General features: G+C 37.7%; 1 protein-coding gene across 1 annotated transcript; it reads right to left on the bottom strand.

Annotated features, from left to right (window-relative positions):
• Positions 1-329: 329 nt before the first annotated feature.
• On the bottom strand, positions 330-22,719 carry CCDC34 (coiled-coil domain containing 34). The gene is made up of 6 exons (XM_082283189.1): positions 22,457-22,719; positions 18,597-18,729; positions 16,146-16,253; positions 2,693-2,851; positions 2,128-2,269; positions 330-812 (listed from the first exon to the last, which is right to left on the bottom strand). The coding sequence occupies exons 1-6, from the start codon at positions 22,648-22,650 to the stop codon at positions 598-600; spliced, it is 951 nt and encodes a 316-aa protein (XP_082139315.1). The 5' UTR covers positions 22,651-22,719; the 3' UTR covers positions 330-597.
• Positions 22,720-22,986: the final 267 nt, after the last annotated feature.

Genomic DNA, 22,986 nt, shown 5'->3' on the forward strand with positions numbered 1-22,986 from the left:
CCCTACCAAATCCCACAGACTCATGTATGTCATTACTGGCTCCAAACTTCACATCCCTGACCAGTTCTCCCTGGTTTGTACGTATCAGGTCTGGCAAAGAGCCTGTGTCCATTCATTGCAGTACTCCAGCAATAGAAGCTATCCCACTATATGTCTGCAATCCCAATGACATGATAACCCTGGAACTGGTGCAGGCCTTGAATTCCTGCCGCATTAAGCCAAGAATTGTTTTAAAATCTGTTACAAATAGCGTCTTTAAAATATCCTAGTAATACTGGTGCCCAAAATAATAATTACATATAGAAATGAACTCCTTCAACAACAAGAGAGAAAAGGAAGAAACAATCCTGTGCATTTTATTGGTATTGAGGTACAGTCCCATTACAATTTATCTTTTCCTTTTTTTTTAAAGCTAAAATGCAATATAGAAAAAACATAAAAAGCCTGATTGGTCGATTAGTGGTAAACACAAAGCCTGCTCACAAAAATGGAAAAAAAAGAAGTAGGCACAAAGCAATCTGCTTTGGACATGTAACTACACAGAACTTCACAGTTATGGCCCAGTTTGCTCAAGATTGTAAGAACACTTTTTCTGAACTATAACTTCTTTCTGCACAGAGATCCAATACAAGGGTTGCTCTTGGGCTTCGAAATCACCATTGGTAAAGATGCACAAGGCTGACAAGATACAGGTCTCATACTCTTCTTCAAGGTAAGAAAACTGTCTTCCTTTGGGGGAGGCACATGTACTGGTTTCCAAGGAATGGGGTTACAATATGCTGGAGCCGGATACAAATTTCTATCAGCACTCCCTAAAACATTTAGAAAATACACATAACTAAAAAGGAATATTTATGCTACGATCTTTCCAATGCAAGCAGTTATAATAATCATCTAGACTAATTACTACACAACAGTGTCTTCAGAGAAAGACAGCACAGGCACATCACATAATTTAGGTGATTCAAAATAATAAATATTCCACCTTTTTTTTTTTAAACCAGTAACTGGCATATTCTTCACCTCTACTTAAATAATAACCAGGTTGAATGCTCAGTCCTTTGTGTTCTTAATAACTGTAAATGTCTACAAATTGGCTACCTTGTTTTACCTAACCACATGATGGATACACTTCAAAGTTTGTAATACATTCTACTGAATGACATAAGTGAGTAGAGAAGTATTTTTCAAAAATCATTTAAATAAATGATTGCAGCTGGCAGTATGTAACGAAGGTCCAACCAAAACATGAAGGCAAGGTGTATCACTATTTACAAATAAATGTAAGCAAAAGAGTAAAGGTTGTTCACCTGCTTTGTACATGCTTCTTAAACACTCAGAGACCAGAATTTTGGTCCCAAAACTATTTCTGTTGCAAAGTGAAATGGAAGCAATTATTTTAGTTGCATAGAAAAATAACGTGTAATGCAATACCATTTCTTGCTGATTTTCTGCTTTTGTACTATGTGGGATGACAAAAAATACAAAAATAAAGTAAGACCTGTGAAACACCATACTATGAACAGCATTCTCTTCCACACTTCCCTTTCAAACAAAAAAAGGAATAGGATTACAGAAGCCAAGGAGGTACCATGCAGATGAAAAGCAAAACAGAATGGAAATTTTAGCTCAGTATACAGATTGATGCCCCTGTCTCCTTTTTCAGACAGGACTTCTGTCAGCTTCTAGTTGTTCTTGTGTCTCAAAACCCCACCTCTTTTCTAAGGGGGATTCAGGTGTGCTAAGGTGGTGCACACCTTCTGTAACATGAAAACTATCTTTACAAGGATGATGACATAACTAATTTGCTTCACAGGAAACAGTGATTTGCTCTAGTGATTCCTATGCCTGGTGAGAAATATCAGATAAAATCATAATTTGGGACACCACATAATTATCTCAAATAATACAGTTTTCCTCCCAAATAACAAAAAAGGCTAAGAAAAATACACAAAAGGTCTCAGAATCTGTTTCTCTGACTTATACCATAGTATAAATAGTCATTACTATGTGCCAAAATTAGATATGAGATGAATATCCTAAACAGCCTTCGTTTTACATTAAAATATTAGAAGGAAGGAACCACAAAGCAAAGTCACTGCATATTCGTGTACTAGACATACAAACCTGTAGACTTCCCATGTGGGAAACCATAACCATTTAAAGCAGGTTGTGGTTTATTTCTAGCATTTCGCAGCCATTCCTTAAAGATTTTCTCCGATCTTGTTCTCTTCTCCTGTAGCTCAGCCTCCCTTTCTTTTTCTTTTTCCTAGAAATAATAAAAAAAAAAATTAAGGTACTCCTGGACAAAGCCCTGTACAATATACACAAAATAATAAATAATTTTTTGCAGATTTCCAGACTGCTGAATATATTTCAAATATGTCTTCAAATACGACCACCTTTTCCTAACAATGGAAAAAATGCATTTTTTGGTTTAAGTCCGAAAAAAAAATTAAAAAAACCCAAACTCCATGTTACTCCAGTGTTTCCCTTAGAAAAACTCAAAGGCTATTAACGAAAATGCATTAACGTGCATCTTACTTTGCTGACCATACCACAGTGTCTCTAACTAACATTGCAACTCTTGAAAGGTTTTTTCCTATACAACATTGCCATTTGATATCAATATATTTAATGTAAGTTACAGATTAAGTAACTCCATCCAAATAAATGATCAGTTTGTTAATACCTTCTCCTTTTCCTTCTTTTCTGCCTCCTCAGCTCTCTTCTTCTTTAACCATTCTTTATACTTTATGTCAGCCTTTTCTTGTAACTGCATTTTTTCTAGTTCCCTTGTGGCTTTTTCCGCCATTTCTTTGCTCAGCTTTCGTTTCCTTTCTCTTCTTTCCTATGCGAAACATATTGAAAAAACAGAATAGAAATTTTTCAGTATATTTCAAGGAGCGATTCTTTTGAGGAATACAGTTAATTTTATTACACAATCACAAAGAAAATTATCATAAACCTGAAAATATATGTGATATTGTAAGCTCTTTGAAGTCAGAACCTATCCATCGCTAGATTCTAGGTAAGATAGTTTTAGACATACAAACTTGTCAAAAAAGATGATAAATTTTACTTTCAGGTCTCCTCATACTACTACATTTACTACTCTGTTTTATTTATTCTGAGATTTTTTTTTAACACTTCAGACACTTCTCAATATTTCTGGGAATGAAATACATGGTTGCAGTTCTCAACAATGGTGTGTTAGCTTTACTTGTTGGTGAATCTAGAGCAAACTACAGTTCCAAATGGAAGTCAGGTAAACTGCCCCATTCTAAGAGTCACTGAGATATGCAGATTGTTCAACACACTTAAGCAGAAATTAACAGGAAAATAAAAAGTTCACATAAAAATCCAGTTCATGTTTTGTGGTACTCTCTTTTTATACTCTTTAGCTTATTCACAGAGGGAATACTTCAATAAATCAATCCACACATCTCTCCTGTTCAAATCATGAAAGGGAAAATGAGAAAACACATTTAGGGCAGGCAAAATGGTAACTTGAGGGTGAAGTGAAATTGCTGCCCGTATGATTTGGAAGACAGAATACACCAGAGGTGTCATTCACTTCTGCATCTTTTCAGAGTGTGTGTATCCAACAACAATGTTCTGAAGATTTTCTCTACGCAAACAACCATGTATCCACTGGCCTTTTCTTCATCTAGAGAGGGAGGTATTTTTATTTGAAGAGTAACAATAGCTCTCACTTCTGTTCCTTGTAACCATTATGAAGTGTCTGGAAGCTACTGATTCGATACTATTTCTGCTTAACTCGCTTAGCTCTGAAGCAACCGCATACACATGCGGAAGCAAAAATCTACCAGACAAGCTGTGCACATGACTTGGAGGAGAGGCACAACACTTAAGACCAGTTTCCTCTTAACAGAAAAGAGCTGTTGAAAAAACACATTATTTTTCTTTTAAGAAATATTCTACTTATACACTTCCCTGCACACTCCTCTTGAACAAAGGAGATATGTAGTTTAGCAGAAACTTATACTGACTCAGAATTATTACAGTTGGCAGTATGGATGTCAAATGCCTAGAACTACAGCTGCAAAGTATAATAAATAAATGAAATACAGGAAAAACACATTCTCAAGAAAACCAGAAATACACTCCCATTCCATTTTACCATTATATATTACCATTTTTCCCATTAAAAGAACAAAAAGGCAGAAAACTAGAGCTCTCCCCATGTGTCCCTCCCCCACCCTTTCCCAGGTTTACTGTACTTCTGGAAAATCCAATTATGCATAATGAAGCAGAAGCCATAATACTGGAGCTGGGGACCAGCACAATTCCTTCAGTCTGGTCTAAACAGGATACCTGTTGGTTCAGTGCTTGTCCCCCATACCAAAACTACCACCAATCCAATAAAGTAGCACATAGAGAGTAAAAACTTCAGCTTATACTGCTCTGCAACACACCACATTTCTGCCAGGAAAGAAGCCAGTTTACAGAACCGCTTGAGTTAGTGTGTCCTGTTCTGTTTGCCAATACCAGAAGCACTACTACAATTTTAACATCAGCAGCTATACTATGCACCGTGGGATTTCCACCCACCACACCCCACCTCCCTCCTTTTACAAGCTATGCTTTATTAGGTCTGTCTACCATAATCTCCAAGGTGGATGTTTCTTCACCTAAAATCATAAAGACACTTTCAGTAGTACTGCTCTGGTATACTCTTGTCAAATATTCTTACTTGACAACAAACACTTCTTTGTGTACAAAATGCACACAATTTCACAAAACAATTGCAACTAGCTATTAGCTCTATTTTCTCCTTGGTTTTTTGTTGCTTGGTGGGTTTTTTTCCATTTCACTTTTAATACGTTCTAGCAAACATCAGCTTAATCTGTTTTGTAGTATAGGGAAAATGGTCAAATATGAATACACTCCAATTTCAATGCATATCTGGAATGTAAAACTACACAGAATTATAAAACAATTGGTCTTATTAATATGACTTCACAACACTGAGGCCTGTACATGTGATAAAACTATTTACAACCAAGACCAATGAAAAATTCATTTCATTCTGGGAACTAAAAAAAAGTTGAGATTCTGAAATGTTTTTATGCTAATGAAGAATGGAAACAAGATCTTTCTTAACATGAAACAAATGCTTCCATATTTAAAAATGTTGAAAAGAAAAAATAATGTATTTTTGGTAAAGTATTTAAATATCACCTTCCTGAAAAAGGCAAATAACCAATTGTCTAAGCTTTTCCTCCTTCTTCATCTAAAATTCATCTCAATCTCTTTTATTCAGAGCTGTTTCTCTGTCTCTTCATTACCAAATACTCGCAAATGCACCAACAACTCTGGAACACATAAAAATCATTAATGTAGATGAGAGATATATGTTAAATCAGTGAGTTAAACTAGGGGAGAAGGTGGCTTACAAAGATTTCACACATTTTGTTGTTCGCTGACTTACCTCTGACGTACATGAAAGTAAGTTACAAAACTAAGGATCTTCCAAAACTACAGTCTTTAGCTAAGGGTCTTATTGTATAAAAGACATTAAAATAAATATAGGAGAAAACTGAAAAACTGGGCTACTTCCATACCTATGGAGTTGTTCCATAATGGAAAACAATTATAAGCAGAAAATAGACTAAAAATCTTTCTAAATACTATAAAAGAAAGGCAGGGAAGCTTCTTAAATTATGTATCTTAAATGACAATACTTAGATGAGTTTAGCAACTATCTAGGCTGACTCAAAGTTAAATTAGGTCCTATGTAAACAATAACATGCCATAACACTATCATGAAAGCCATGACTATTGCTAAGTTTTACTTCCAGTGAGACATCCGTAAGACAGGGAGACTCCCTGCAGAATTACAGACTTTACAGCAGCCTAGAAATTTTTCTGCAGACAAATCAGAAATGCTTCCTCCTTCTCTCACAATTGGAACAGCTTTTCCTTCATAAAGTTAGTGTACACCACATTCCCAGCTACTTTAGTAACTTGTTTCATGTCAAGCTTCTATCACTCTGACCTTCCCAGCTTTTTCCCCATCCTCATTATAAAAGTCTATCAAAAATGCTATGAACATATATATTAAGGTACATGTTCTTCACTCCGTCTTTTACTTTCCCTTCCATGTACATATGAGGGAAGAAATTATTTGTTTATGCTTGGTGTTGTTTAGATTGGGTTTTAAAAATCCTCTTTGATCTTGTCTTCGAAACAGTCACAATTTATTCACTAAACCACTAGTAAATTTACATACACTAAAATATGGTTGCAGGTATTACATAAATTAAGGTATTGATTGTAAAACATCCAATTACTCATTGCAAGAAAGGCTTGTTCTCCTGCCACCCTGCCCAAGCATATAACTAAGGCAAAAGGTTACAAATCTACCCTGAAGGTTCACCACTCTGTGCTGTGATTCTATCAAGTCTCAGAACCTAATGAAGTCTGGGCTAGGTCGAAATCCCCCACCCAACGCAAATCCATCTGTCCCACAAAGCAGTGAATGGTGACTCAGTTCACAGCATGTGTCTTACTGAGTCAGTATTAATTACTAACTTTTCAAGAAAAATCAGACCTACATGTATGTGGTGAATGGTCAAAGGATTTTAAAATTTGAAGCATCCCACTTTCTTCCTGACAGAAGGTAGAAATATTAAATAATTTTTCATGCAGGAAAAAAAAACCCTAATTGCTTTTGAAACATAGGCACTATATCCAACTCAAAGAAAACTACTAAAATATATGTTTCTGTATTTTCACATCAATGACTAAATGAGAGGCTGGAATGCACAAAGTGCAGGGGTGTTTTCTGTTTTGCATTTTCTATGCAGACTGTCACTGAGTAGAAGTATTTCCAGAAACTAATGATGTGATTGATATTTTTAAGATATTTTTACTTCTCACAGCAATCCTTTCCATCTTATGGTCCGCAGAATGTGACAACATTTTTCTATTCACAGATAAGGGTTCTACTTCACAGCGGTTTGCTAACAGCTAGCATATTCTAGCATCATTTAATGCTGACTGATGGCAAAATACAGGAAAAGCCCACATTGCCAACATCAGAACACACATCCAAATTTACTCGTTTATCCTCATAATAATCCTGAACATCAACCACTTTTAGCAGTCTTAGAAATCTGGGTCATTCAGACAATTGTAATTATCTTTTCAATTTTCGCCTATAACCCAAATCAGTGACCAAGCCTAGGCCACAGGAGTACTTCTTTAATCTCTCTAGAATTTCCATGTGAAAACAAGAGGCTAGAAAGGAGGTCAACAGAGGTCTGAGCAGCAGATGTCTCCTGACAGGCTAGTTTATATCAATTTACTGCTGAAGTTCACACAAAGTCAGTGCAGACCCCACTGCAGTCTGGGAACCGGAGAATTACTGGATCTTTCTCCCAAACTGTGTTCATTTCATATGGGGACTCAATGTATGTGACAAACAAAGTTTTAGTGTACTTGGTCCCTGGAACACTATTGGGATTTTCAGAAGAATGTGGACTCCACGAATGCTGCTGAAATACATGAGCACTCATATTCACCTGTCACCCTGAATTCCTCTTCCAAAACTCTGTCTAAAACTCATTCTAACACTCACTATGAAAAAATAGTTCATTCTACTTACAGAAATCTAAAGGTAATTAAGATTCAGGTACAACCTAAAATTATAACCATGGCATTGATCATGCATGACATCACAGAAAAAAATTGTGTAAAGACTTTCCAGGTTCAGAGAGTAAAAGACCCACAATATGAAAAAAAAATCCATAAGAAATTAAGCCCAAACCCACAAAAACAATTTAGATATGTAAAGACAGGTATGCACACAGAAAATTTTCATTCTTAAATGCAGTTGGTTCTCATGACTGGAAATCATGTCTACTAGAAGCTTCCCTCACAAACACATTTCTTGAAAGGGTTCAGTCTTGAAAAAAGTAGACATCTTAGCATCTCTTTCAAGTCTAAACTGTCAGCAAAAACCATAGTACATCAGGCTCTACATTAGCAACCAGTGCTTTGACTCAACAACAGTTCAGCTGTAAGAACATTAACCTAGGACAGGGTAGATCTGGATTTCATTACATTTCTGCCTGAGGAGATTCCAACTAACATGTCCCCAGGCTGCAGGCTGGGATGACAGGATTCTCCACCCCTTCTGTGGAAGTGGTATCACTCCTCACAAAATAATTAACAACTCATTGGATGAGAAAAAGACAGTATGAGCAAGCATAGCTTTTGAACTTGAAAGTCATGCTTGAGCTGTTGAACAATCTGTGCTCTGTATTAACCATGCTGAGATAAAGTACACATTAAACAAAAAGCCTTTGGTGTAAGAGTGGGCATCTAGGTGTCTCTTCTGGGAGGAATTACACAGCACAGCAAAAAGGGAAGTGTCATAGGTTAGCAAGCATAGTCTCGGAAGGGATGTCCTTGCTAAGGGGTGCTTACAGCTTCCTCTATGACCTGATAGAACCTATCAGCTGGCCAGTTTGAATATGGATAATGCTTTAAGCCACTTAAATTTGTGACCGCCTCTGTGATACACACTTAAGAATAGACAAACTCCCCCCCCAGCTCTCTCTCGTTTCCCGCGCTGGCACAGGTGGCTGCGGGCCCTGTGTGGGGCCAGTGGGCCAGGCCAGGCCCTGCTTGGGCCAGGCCAGGCTGGGCCACAGCCATCCTGGAGCCATGGACCTGTTCCAGCCATGGAACCCCCCCCCCCCCCCCGCCTTGCTGTGGGCAGCTGGAGCGGCTCGGCTCCCCCCCCCCCTCTCCACTTCGATAAGCCACATTCCAGCTGCAAGGCCGAGGTGAGATTAACCCTTTTAGTGCTGTGAAGAGCTGAAAACCTGAGGGAAGAGAAAGAGGAGATGCTTAAAGCTGAAATTCTCTTGTGAAGCTATGATATATCAGAGTATCCCGTTGTAATTTCATGAAGATATGGGGGGTGGAGTGTTCAGCTCGCAAGCAAAAGCACCTGCACTGAGATAGGCAGATGCTGATACAGCTGTAATTTCATGAGAAGTTTGGACAGGGAGAGATGGACCAGATGAGGACTTCAGCTCCAAATGGGAAAGGAGAAAACCTCAGTTCCTAGAGATGCTCCCAGAGATAGTCCTAACGATGAAGATGAGGAAGACCCTTTGCTCCCAGGGAAGGAGAAGGGCCTCTGTTTTTGTTTCTGAACGGCTCAACCTTAAAATTGTACCCCAAAAAACTTCAAGAGTGGACCCTCGAAAGCAGTTGTGGGAAAAGCTGCAAGTCGGGGGAAGGGACTCACATGCAAGCAGAGAGACTCCTCTTCCTAAATGGACTGAACAATATTTGGAAGTGGGCGGCTGTCTCGTTGTGATAATGTTTTCATAGCACGAGCAAGAAGAGACTTCTCTTTCTAAATGGACTAAACAAGGTTATTATGGCAGTGGTAAACAGACTGAACATCTTAAGGGTTGTCTTTTTACATTGTCAGTGGGAGAAGGGAGGAAGGTGGGGGGAGGAGGAGAGTTCTGAAGGTATGGTATAATTATTTTTTTCCTTCTTTTAGGTCTGTTAATAAACTTCTTTATATTCTTTCAAGTTTGGTGCCTGCTTTGCATTTCTCCTAATTCTTATCTCACAGCAGATAAACAGTAATGAGTATTTTGGACCAAACCACTACAGGAAGTCTGCTCCAAGAACAGTCATTCATTACTATACAGTGTGATGGTTCTAGGCTTTCATATACTTCTTACTGCTTTTTGCTTCTCATAAAGACTATCAGCCAACAGCACAGTAAATGGTAAGAACAAAATTTTCAGTGAAAAAGCATTCAAACAGAACTTTTCCATCCTGAACCTAGTTTCCATTAAAATTATATTTTTCAGTAAGTAAAGGGGTCTTATTGAAAAGAAAAGAACAATAAAAATGTTGAACATCCAAATTCTATTCTTAATGCCTGCTTGGTCATATTTACTTTTAAGAAAAAAAAAGTGTTGCCTTATTCTCTATTCAACAATGCAGAAAGTATTAGAAATGTTACAGTCAAATTTAGATTGGTATTAGAGTAATTGGTTTTTTCAATGGAAAATTGTAACTTCACTACTCGTGCTTTTACAACTTTGCTAGGTATCACATTATTACAGCATAAAGAATTACATGCAAAGACTAAATACAAGGATGTTAATAAAATGAGTTTCAGAATTAGTTATTTTGGGATGCAAGCATTCCTCTTTGGGGATTTCTCTTACTGTTGCAAAGATACACATAACACATATAGTGGGTTTTGTTTTGGATGGACTTAATTTTCTTCATAGCAGCTCCCGTTGTGCTTTGTTTGGATTTGTGAACAAAACAGTGCTTGTTGATAACATAAGTTATCACTTATCAATGCTTACGAAGCTTCAAGGTCTTTTCTGCTTCTCATCCCATCCCACCAGTGCATAGTCAGGGGGTGCACAAGGAGTTTGGAGGGGGCAAAGCCAGAACAGCTGACACCAACCAACCCAAGGGATATCCCAGACCATACTGCTCAGCAATAAAAGCTGGTGGGAGCAAATGAGGGGCTATGTGGGGTCTCAACTGCCTACTGGGGCTAACCCACAACAATATATAATGTAAATATATTTACACACATGTATATATATGAATTGAATACTCTAGATATTGCTAAGTTCATATTCTATTGGCATTGTAAAAATGAAGCAGCTTTGCAGAGTCAGTAAAGGTGGATTAAATATGATTTGAAGATACCATATTAGATTGTAGCAGGTAGAGTACACTGCATCAGAGTTGATTTTTTTAATATGTAATCAAAAAGCTGTTGTCATCAAGCCTGACCTTTAATCCTAATATTTTATTCAGCAATAATTCATAAGAGGTTCTGACTGTTATGACAAAGAATTAAACAGTCATGGCAGTTTACAGGCTCTTCACAGTTTATACATTCACAATGCATTTCTCAAAAGCTTTTCATCCTTTGATTTGAAACCAGTACTTTGATTTAATCAGTAATTCCACAATTACAACTACCTTACCAAAGTGTCCACAGCTGATGATAGGAAGGAAAGAGACTTCACATTATAGGATCAGAAGTTCACATAAAACAGGAAAAGAAAAAACCTTGGCTACTGCCAAAAGCGAGATTCCTATGCTATGGCAAAATATTAGGAGGTAAGTCTTACATACCTCAGGTTCTGCAGATATGGTCTTGTAAACACTGCACTCTCTACTACTACTCTAATAGATAGGCAAGTATTAAACCCAAATTATGCCTACAATGGTAAAGGCAGGGGCTGGGGGGCTCCCGTTTACATGAACATAAGAACACTTCATGTGAGATTACATAAAGAGCAATAGTCAAAACCATCCTCAGTTCTTTAAATAATTAACAGTAAAAGAACACTAGCAAAGAGTTCTCCATACTGCACCTCATTCTTGGGAAATGAGGTGGTAAGGGTAGGGTTTTCTTCCTGGAAGAAGGCTACATGTATCTTGAATCAATTAGTTCAAGGGAAAATAAGGGAAAAAATAAATCCAACTGGCTTCAAAGAGCAGCTTACATATATTCCGAATCAGAAGAGAAGCTCCAGGAACTTCCACTGATTAGAACACAGTAAGTTATCACTCAGTAGGACCAGTGCCTGGTCACACTGTGAAGGAACTTGGAATTGAACCATACTGAACAAGTTCTCAAGAGTGGTGGCCTTCAAAGGAAACACTACAAAAGAAAGTATGAATGAGTGATCAACTCTGAACATCTATGACCTTAACTATCATGTTATTTTACTGCATGTTTTTTATCCAGCCAGAGTTTTGTCATCGCATATTAATTGAACAGAATTTAGATGAGAGAGAAAAATCTTTGGAAGGAACCAGAAATGTGATTCCCAAATAGTTTGAGGATAAATAGCAGTATTTTTTATCTTCCTCCTTAAACTGTAATTTACCCAAGTCTGTAAACAGTCTACTTATCATCTACAACCAGCTAAGCCAAAGAGTAACAAAACTTCTATTTGTTAAACAAGACCATATTTGACAAGCCACAAGTCATACAGATGCCACTATGGAGAGAAGCTTTTCAAAATGTATCACACAAGTAGGTACCCCGATTCAAATAATTCCAAGGCACAGTTTAGAGGACTGTATTGAAGGTGTTGGCTGCGCATTTTGTGTTAAACTTACTCAGTGGTGGAGAACAATGACTGAAGTTAACTCATTTGTTCAGAATCTACGTGGAGTCACAGGAGATTACAGACTTCAAAGGCCTCTTCTTTTTAATGATAAAAGTCTAGCCATTCTTTACTTCTTGGTTTTATTTTCAATAAAAAACTTCATTCTAAGAATGGGTCCTTTCTTGGCTGCTCCCCCTCCAGAAAAGAAAAAAACCCACAGTGCAATAATGAACAGACAGAGAGAAAAGAGGATTTCACAAGCATTAATTCTAATCTGAAGAAATTAAATACAAATTAGTTTTCAATCTTGAATACCTATTCAAGATGTAGTTCAATGATAATATGGCAATCAAGGATGTCAATTCCTTTTGTTTCAAACTCTGCAGTTCACTATAAGCGCCTTACCAAGCTGGAGCCTAAAACCAGCAATAAATAATCAAGCAAATACCAGAGAGATAAAGACAGATTCTAATGACTTTGCTGATCTATCTTCAGTTTCGCATAACACTTAAACCAAGGCTACTTTAATAATGAAAACAGGACACTGAACACCAAATTTACTTGCTCAGCATTTATAACCATAACAACCTCATTTTTATCAATAACTCTAACAGTAACTCAGAAATAACAGTTCTAGTTACATAAAAAATCATGTTATGTTCATTTTTCTTCTGGAATCAAAAGCATGCTTAGAGTTATTTTAGAGTTAAAATATTTCAATTGATACTCCTATGACTTGCTAAAAAGTCAACAGACAATTTACTGTTTGCCCACAAATTACTCAACTTTAAGAGGGAGAGAAAGTAAGACTATTTTTGTCCAGGAGAGATCCAGTACCTTACTGAAAATTGTACAGGCATTGTTAGGTCCAGGAAAGTGCCTAACAATTGATTTTATTAAGCTTTTAATTCCTAGTGAGCTGCAAAATTTTGCCATAAACAAATATTTGTATAACCATTATTTCATGGCTTAGAATCTTCTTTGATGGCTCATTATTTCAAAATACTACTTTTAGTTCACTTACAACCTTTAAGAACCACAAAAGCTATTTACATAAAGAATACTAAATAGCTAGGATTCCTTTATTTTCAAAAATAGTTTATGTAAAATGAAAGAAAGAAAACTGTAACAACACATAATTTTTAATCTATATTAAATAATAAAAAAACCAATAGTGAACACACAAACAGTGTTCAAGCTTTGCTTCCTAACCCCACCCTAAAGGACCATATTTAACAGTTAGAGCATCACAACTAAAATTGCTATACAAGAACACTGGCTTGACATACAGAAAACCAGAATTCTTTTATGCAAACACAAACATTTTACTTCTGACATAAATGTCTCTCACATTCACAGTATAAAGACTCTTCCAGCAGTGTCTCCTGGTGCTGGATGCTCAAGATGAAGGAAAAAGTTTCACATATGCTCAAGTGTGCCTTACTTTCTTCATCACTACAGTACTGAGCAATGGAAAAGGATACAGACTTGTGGAGATTACAGAGATAAGATCCCTGGAAGTACTGCCTCTTGGCAAATAAAGCGTTTTCTGCACTCTACACACAGGGCTCAGAATCAATAACTGAACTTGAAAAAGGTGAGTGCTTAATGGAAATTTCAGTAAAGTATACTGCAAGTTTTGCCTCAAGAAGCACCTTTTGATATTTCTATGAGAAAATGTTTTCCAAATAGGAGATATATACACAATCCCCTAGAAAATTATATCAACTGTGAGTGCTCATGACTCTAACCTTAACTACAGCTGAAATCTTGATGCAATTTTAAACATCTTAGTCACTGAATTGACATATTTATCCTTCAGTCTGTATCCAGTTCCACAAATAATCTTGTGGAAACTTGAAATGGGACAGTCTATGCAGCACAAATATCCTATGGACAGATAAGCTTTTAAGTTCAGTTTGTCCTTGATTTGAGCGTGGCTTATAGGAAAGACTAGCCAATGAATCATCTGATTTCAATTAAAATCAGCTTACTTTTCTAAACACTTGGGACTTGTTCTAAGGATGACATTATGCTTCCAAAACATAATATGATAAAGTCCACACACAAGTATGTTTTTTTGCCTGTCCTCTGGGCTGGTGTGATTACCATAAAAAAGACCTCCTATTCCCACTGACAACAGAATAGAAGCTGTTAACCAGTAAATCCACAAAGTTCCAAGGAAAATCTGAATAAGTAGAAATTTATAGAAGTTGAAGGAGGGGATAGGGGTAGTGAGGAGGAGACAGAAGGAAAACTTCTGGTTTTGAACTGGAAGTGTTTTAAGAGGCAGATCAACTCTTTTAAGCCAATGAATAGGTACAGACACCTAGAATTTAATTTTCATTTAAATTTCATTTTGGAAGAGGAAAATGGCATTGTATATGCTGAATAATAAATCTACTTTTTGCTGTGTAATTTAATTAGTAATATAAATCATAATAACTTAATCGAGCAGGATAGGTTCTGCTGTTTATACCAATTATCCAACCAGCATTAAGACTAAGATTAATTAGGTTAGATCCAAACATATGCTATTCTAGTGGTTCTAGGCTGAATCTGAAGAAGGAGTTCTGAAATAATGAAAACAAATGTATTAGGTCTGCCCATCCAACAGAGCTAGTGCTATTGGGATATTTTTAGTGAATTTTCATCTGATTTTATTCAGAAACAGAAGTATAGAACAGTAAACAACTGGTATTGCTACAGACCATAAGACAAGGAACACATACACCCATGCACTACCAGAGGCTGAACATGCCCTGGTCTCCCAAGCGTTCCCAATTCTGCCACCAAGTGCATATGCTCACTTGGTGTGACACAGCTGTATAGAGATCCATTGATGTGGGAGACAGAGGAGTAGAAACTCCTGCAATTAAAGGAGGCTTTGATTTACAACCCTGGAAGAGACTAGGTCTGGCTTAATTGACAGAGATTTGTGGACTTTAAGCAAAAGGATTACAAACTTGTGTTCCTACAATTATAAGTAAAATTGTACACTGGGTGTTTTGGTGAAGGGTTTTAAAATATAATGATGTGATTTTATATAGTTTAAGTTAATGTAGATGGTATAAGAGAGACATCTGTGTGTACGTGACATGAGAAGTTATTGGTCAAGACACAGCTGCATTGCAGTGAGAAGTGCCACAGGTGATAGGTCATTAATCTAAAACAAAGTGTCGTTTTAAGTATCTATTGGATTAGAAAGTTATAAATTACAATGTAACCCTAAATCTTGTGACTAGTCACCATTACTCAGAGATGTTGTAAAATCTCACGCCTCGACTGATGCGTTTGTTATTTTTAAACAATAAATTCGTGTAATTGCATAGTCCCATCCCTCAAAGTTATTTTCCTCCGACACGTGAAAGCGCAGGAAACGGTCACATTGAGATCAGGATTCTGTCTGTTTCTGACCTTGGACTCAGGCATCCCCCTCAAGAGAACTTAAAAATCTTTTGATCCCACCCAGAAATTAATTATTGAGTGAAGGAATTCCCAATTTCTAATTGTGGTCTACTGGGAATTTCTTCAATCTGGCCCCATACCTCAATTATCTCTCTAAACCTTACCACACTCTTTGCCTGTTCATGGTGATATTTAACTAAATCCTTCTTCTGGCTCTACAAGACATTGCACACAGACAGGATGTACATTTAACCCAAAATGTTTGGGCACTGAACCTGGGAAGTCTGGGTACATTAAAGATCAAAACCCCAGCTATAATCAGCAGAAAGCTACTGCACAAGATGTACACCAATTGTCAGTTATCTGACTACTCAGAAAACAAATCCCTTTGTATCTCACAGAAAAAAGTCCATCAGTCTTAAAAAAAAGTTTAGCTGTTTTGGCATGTTTTTATAATTTTCAATTAAAGCAGCCATTTACTCAGCAAACTAAAACCATGGAAGTCCAAACAGACTGAGTAAATTTTACATAGGCTTACTCAAGCACGGCATGAATATTTCCAGCCAAAGCAGTATTTACCTCTTCTCTTTTTTTCTGGACCCATTCCTTGTGTTTCTCTTCAGCTATCCTTTTTCTTCTTTCACATTCTTGATATTGCTTCATTTTCTCAAGCTGTATATTCATTTCCTAATTAAAGAAAAAGTATACATCTCAAATCTGTGGTGACCGTTTACAGGCAGTACTGTAAATAGTATTATGGCAACAGTGCTGCAGTTAAAACAAGGTAAGCATTAGATTTTGGTATTTTTCCTTCACTAAGATTTTGGAGAAGATTAATGACAGTCAACACAGAAATACTACGAAATACAACCAATGAAAATGTATAATTTTTAGGATAGTAACTGGAAATACATATTTTAATTAGATTTTGGAAGCAATTAAATGTACCAAATCACTCCACAGTTTATTGAAATGCCTTTTTAGTCAGCAGAATCTTAATTTGCAGCAGTACTTTCCTACAATATTAAAAATTTACATTGTGTACTTCTCTGCACTGTGGAAGGTATCAAAAGCTAAGTGAAGTATTATTCACCTGTGATTTTTAGTACCAGAACTACTAGAACTTTAGGGCTTAACCCAAAACTTACTAAAGCCAAAATTATCGCAGATTCTAGCAAACTTTGAAACAGAAGGTTTATTTTGAAGATGAGAGAAGAAATTCCAAAGTATCTTTATATGATATACAGTATATATGCAGTCACTTGTATCTCTCCAGTGAAGTTAATAAAGAAAAAACATAACTAAGGAGACAATTTGAGATGTCTAGCTTCTCCAACTGTAACATTAACAAAAAGTCCTAATTTTTAATGAAAATTCATACCTTCAAACACAGGACAGATGGAATTATTTCCATGAAACTGATTTTCTGCAGTCAGTTTCAGAAAGAACACCCTTTTCTTATGACATTGAATTTCAGTTTAATAGGACATCAAGAGAAGCTTACAGAGAGCTCAAACACCCACAATACAGACATAGTTTGAAAATACAGTTGTTGCTGTATTGAGGCAAAGTTACAGCAAATAATGTCTCCTTTGAGTTCCAAGACACCTGTATTGCAGGTATCCTGGCTTCTGTAAAAGCTGATGGCACTGTAAGTACCTTAGAAGACCCAACTTAATTCCACTCCAAATGTTTATCCACATTTTTGACATTCAGGGCCGACTTGGTGCAAATGTCATCAAAAGATCTATCTGGGACTTCCCAGTTGTTTCTCAGGATATCAGTTTAGAATACTTTTAATATGCAAACATAGAAATAATTTTTTATATAAATATCACATATTTCATTCTTTTCTGGCATCTTACAGAAGTGTTGATTATATTTTTCCCCCAAATATAAGCTTTTCACTTTGCCTTGCTGCAGTTTGACATCTAATGTTTTCAAAATCTTACAAACTAGAAATATTTACCTATATGACTATTTTCTACTGGCATTAAGTAATGCTTGTCCTGTGACTGTTCTTAATACTTAGCTGAGAGACATCTGCTAGCTTACATTTACATTACCAATCCAGAATATAAATGGGAAGTCATGAATTGTTTCATTTGTTTGGTTTGTTGATTTTGTTTGATAAGTTTGGTTGATATTAATGGATCAAAGCATATTCCTTAAGTTTAACAAACTACTTTGGTATACTGCTGATCTTTAAAATATTGTTCCTGAACCTTCCAGTGGTACATGTTTTATAAACAACATGAGGTAGCCCACATAAAACAGCTGTATGCTATATTCACTTTACAGATAATCACAGAAAGCCTAGGAAAACATTCAAGGTCAAATAGTTAATCAATAACTAAAGTGAGAAATTACCTAATTTTGATGTGATTGTTCTAATCACTACCCAATACTTCCCATTTGATTTTCAACAACAGTATCATTTAATCAACTGCAACTACAAACAGAATAATCAAGAAAAGATAGAGTGCTCTCACTTAATTGTGTCCCAGCCCTGGTTCTCAAGAACTGTTCATCTGCAAGGGGGCAAAAGACAGACTGAGGGGGAAAAAATGCTGTAACAGGGATCCCTATCCTGGGAAAGGACACCAAACAGTTGTAAAATTACATGCTAAGTGAGTAACACCACTGTGCCTCAAAACTAACCAAGTAGCTTGGCATACTTACAATCAGTACACACCCCATTTTCTTCTACATGCAGGCGTACGTACCCATGATGAAAATCAAGGTAGTAATTATATAAATGTTTTAATTTTCTAAAATTGAACCATTACCTGACAGTTGGATAAACAAAATATTATACAGCACCAGTTCAGTGAAGCATAACATTTAGCAAAAGAGAATGCACACAGTATGAATCATGCCAGCAATGACAAACACAAACACTTTGGAGGCCTAAGACACTAAAAAAAAAGGGAAAAAAAACTACTTGTGTTTCTACAACCAAAGGAAAAGAAAACGCTGTGTTTGCTATCTTCTATTAGACTTAGAATCAAGCCAATTGGATGTAATCACCTCTGCAGCTCTAGCTTGTAAGCGGGCACGCAGTTCCTTCTCTTTGCCAATGAACCATTCTTCCCATGGCGAAAGGTTATCTTTCAAAGGTGACACTTTTCTCCCCCCTGCTATTTCAGAGCGTTCAGCCTTCCTGAATTAAAAACAAGAAACATAAGAGAATATTATCTAGAATGTATTTGATTGAAAAGTTAAGCAGTGTTACTGTCTTGAAAAAGTACTTTTCTTTTATGGCATAATGTGACAACAATGACAGAATTTTTCTACTTGCTTAGTAATCTCCCTGATGGATAAAATGGCATTTATAATGCACCTCTGACCATCCCCCTTACATTCTACATTTTACTTACTAAATTCTAGCTTGTTAGTGATTCTAAACTGTGGAACAGATCCAAACATTACCTTTTAGGAATTAAACAAAAATAATACCTTTTAGGAACTAAACAAAAAGATTACCAGTAACATCAAAGTGTCACATTCCTTCTCACATATGAAAGCCAAGGAAAAACCAAGATTTAACATTAACATCCTATCCTTGGTCACAAGAAGCTCCATGTATCAAGTGGTCTTTAGCAAAAGCAAAGCAAAAGCTAGAATATATTTTCTTCATTCAAGTTGTATACAAGTGGATTCATGGTATCAAGCAACCTCAGCATTACGAATCCATTCATTACTAATACATCCATTCAATCCAATGAAGTTTTCCACCTTAAAACGCTTTCATAGGAAATGTGCTTAAGAAATACAGCTAGCATACAATACTTGATGGTATTATACAAGATTGTGTTAGACATTTAATAGGATATCTCACATAAGTCACTCATAACTTCTTTACTCGTTACTAATGCAGCAATCCTACCCCCGGTCAGAAATATCTTTTATAATATTCTATACATGTATTATTTCATAAGTAACACAATATATTAGGATCCAAGTCAGCAAAGTTTGAAAACATGCCAAGAGATTTCTTTAAAAAGATTTTTTCTATCTGCCACAGAATTTTTTCTTGAGAACAAAGCAGTGAAACTAGACTTCACGTTAGTATTTCATATGGATGTACAGACTCTGGAAATACCTACCTACATACATACTTCACTACAGTGAGGAATTCTGTTTGCTGAATCTAAGCTACAGAAGAAGCATCCAACAAGCATATTATGCTAATGCTCAGGAAATCAATCTTTTAAATAGAAGATATCTGGGCTTTATCAATATAAAAGTACAACATATTCACAGGACACAGCAATACTCTGATACTCTATTGCAAAACATTTTCTGTCCCACTCATCTTTAGAATACATGTCTGTGGTAGAAAGCATTTGGGGACAACACCAGTGCTAGGGAGTTTTGTCCTACTCTTCTCTGTTATTTTACCCATATGTGTTTGTGCTAGCAGGACCAAGACAGGGGAACTGATTTACACTGAAACCTACCTGGAACAGGTTTATTTCTCTGAACAAACCCACTTTTACAGTGTGCTGCCACAGAGATGCAGAATAACAGAACTGACAGGGACACCCTTGCATGTCACAAGACCATGCAAGGACAGAAGCAGCACAGACCAAACACTCACAAGCCCAGCATAGTCCAACACATTCTGCTGCACCCTAGGGCTTTTATGCTACAGGATTAATAAAGACCAAAAATTTAACAGAGACAGCTTTTAAACACATACATATAATAACAGATACCACTTAAGAATGTTTAATAACACATTTTGTAAGGAAATAAGTCTCTGAAAGTTTATTAAAGGATAAAAGTACTATACATTCACATTCAGGGAAAAACCCTGTAACTTTGCACAGACTTGACATTTTGGGCAGGGATACTTCCTCAATACATTCCTTTGCTTTGCATGATTTGCATTATGGCACCTAGTACTGGAACATGGCTGACAAATTAAACCGACCTTAGAAAAAGTACTAGGAGAATGAATAAATTAAGAAAAATAATATTTACTATGTCGTTTCTGGTATCAGTACTCATGAAATTTAAGCTGTCAACTTCTCAAAAAAGTTATTCACAGTAATAGATTAAAAACTTACTGTAGATGAGTAAGAAATAACAGAAAATGAAGCTTAAACAGAGGAAAACACAAACTCAGTATTAAGGCCTGTTAGGAGAAATACTTCTCCAATACTGTGTCCAAAGCTCTCCAATCGCACCAGAACCCAGCCTTTCTTGGTGTGCATTGCAGCCACCAGTCACACTCTCCCTGGCACACCAACCATGTATTTTGAACCACACAGACCTTGAATTTCACAGGGCCATTTTCTGAAATTCTAGCTTGTTCACAGTTAAGAACTTCTTCAAAATAATTACGGTAAGACTTCTTAAGATACCCCATTCTCAAGTGCGTATTTATTTCTAACTAAGTATCTTAAATCAAACTGGACACATCTGGCATTAGACCTGAAGTCTGATTAATAAAAAACAGTGATTATCATTTGCCATATATGCACTGACGTCACACCATCAAACATAGCACTGATCCACAATGAAAGTATGAAAATGCCTAACCCCATTTCAGAAGGCCTTGTTTTCACCCTTTCTCTTTTGCAAATATTGCATTTCCCAATGTATCTGCCTCCAGTTAATTTTTGTGTAGTTTTAAGACGACAAGAACAACAAAAAGATTCAGAGTCTATGCATATGTGGGGGTCTATATAAGAAGTGGTTTTTATTATTATACTTCCGAGATCTTGGCAGCTATACACAGAAGCTGCTATATGAACACTTGGTAGGCACTTAGTACAACATGGCAGCAGCATTACTCAGAAGCAGTGTCTGCATTAACGAAGCATGTATTTTCCCCACAGTTTAATAAGACTCTGCCAACTCAGGCCCTAAAAGAGGTTGTCTTCAGCTGCATCTTACTGCTGCCAGAGAATACTGCAGCAACAGGCCCAAGAGTTGGGAGCTGTTTCAAATAGCCTCTCAAGCTGCAAAGACAAGTTGTAGCTTGAACAAATTGCAACAGAACTTTAAGGTGCATGAACAAAATTGCTTATTGGGAAGAAGTATATGGAGAGGTAACAGAAAAACTGGAAGGGATCACGAACTGGCTGATCTCTTCACTCTGAAGCTTCTGACTACACTCGAACACTCTTTCCCTGGATTTTTAGCACCTTTTTCAAGAAATGCTTTTAAGCAAAATTCAGTGTGATCCATATTCCTTCACTGCTCTCCATGGAAATTTGAAAACCATGCTGGAAACCTGCACCCCTGTAAAGCTCTGCTGTCCTTTCTTTACTCCACTGTCACTTTTAGCTCAGTTCAACCTTGCTAGTTACATTCACCACCAGTTAATGCGTAAGTCTGGGAAGTTTCCATCATAAAGTGGTATTCCAGAATAGGACAGGCACTCCCTGCTCTTCCCCCTTCTGTTTTAAAGGGAAGAATAAGAATTATTTATTCTCCTATCAAGCCAGGGAGATCCCAAGTAAAAAGAAGGCGTATTATGTTTGCATATAATTAAAATGGAACAAGATGTAAGCCACAGGAGCAGGAGCTGTGCAATGCATGCATACAAAGCTGAATCTGGACCCAGCCATATACACTACGAAGAACAGCCCTTTAGTCCGCAACCACTTTTAAATTAAGGCAGGAAACATCGTAGCTTTTTATCAGGCTCAGGCCCATAAAAATACTCAGCTGTTCACTGAGAAGACTTTCCGAGACACCAAAAAAAGGAACAAAGTGCTTAATGCACTTATCTATGCAAACAAGCCTATATTTATTAAAATAATCTTCTGTCCCCAAAGTCTCCAGCGGAGGGAAACGAGTGCAGGGGCCCGGCTGGTCACGAAAGGGCAGCCCCGAGCTCCCTGCTCGAGCCCGGTCCCTGCCGCAGGGGTTACCTATCGCCTGCCAGGCTCCGGGAGGCCGCCACCCGCTCCTCCTCCTCACAGCCCGGGGAGCTGGAGCGAGACGCGAGGGAGAGCGGGGAGCCTCTGGAGGGGCTGAGGGGGTCCTCGCCCTCAGAGCGCGGCGAGCTGAGGACGGTGGCCCCGCTGTTCCTGGTGCTGCAGCAGCGCCGGGCGGCACCGCTCATGGCGGGAGCCACCGGCGGTTACCGGCAAGGGCGGTCCAGCCCGAGCTCCCAACGGCCCCCGCGGCCCCAGCAACCGGGTCTCCCACGGCCGCCCACCCTCGCGTCCCCGCCGCCTGGCCCGTCCCCGCCGCACTTCCGCCCTACCCGTGGAAGTGCCCGCCCAGCCCTGCTCCGTCCGGTGCGGCCAGGGCCGAGGCAGTGCCTGGGAAGAGACACCGGGACAAGACGGGGTCAGAACCGGCGGCCACTGATATGCTTTTGACCAGTGAGTCGACTCCTCCCAGCACCTGGGATCTGACGGAGGCACCCCGGCCCGGGAGAGGCAGCAGGTCCGGG

This window comes from Coloeus monedula, assembly GCF_965178545.1.
Source record: "Coloeus monedula genome assembly, chromosome: 6".
NCBI classification, from domain to species: domain Eukaryota; kingdom Metazoa; phylum Chordata; class Aves; order Passeriformes; family Corvidae; genus Coloeus; species Coloeus monedula.

Coding starts and splice junctions, on each gene's coding strand:
- CCDC34 (XM_082283189.1), bottom strand. CDS start 22,650: ATGAGCGGTGCCGCCCGGCGCTGCTGCAGCACCAGGAACAGCGGGGCC. Junction 2,852..16,145: donor TCCAGAAAAAAAGAGAAGAG/GTAAATACTGCT, acceptor TGTTTCGCATAG/GAAAGAAGAGAAAGGAAACG. Junction 813..2,127: donor CCCACATGGGAAGTCTACAG/GTTTGTATGTCT, acceptor TAAATGTTTTAG/GGAGTGCTGATAGAAATTTG.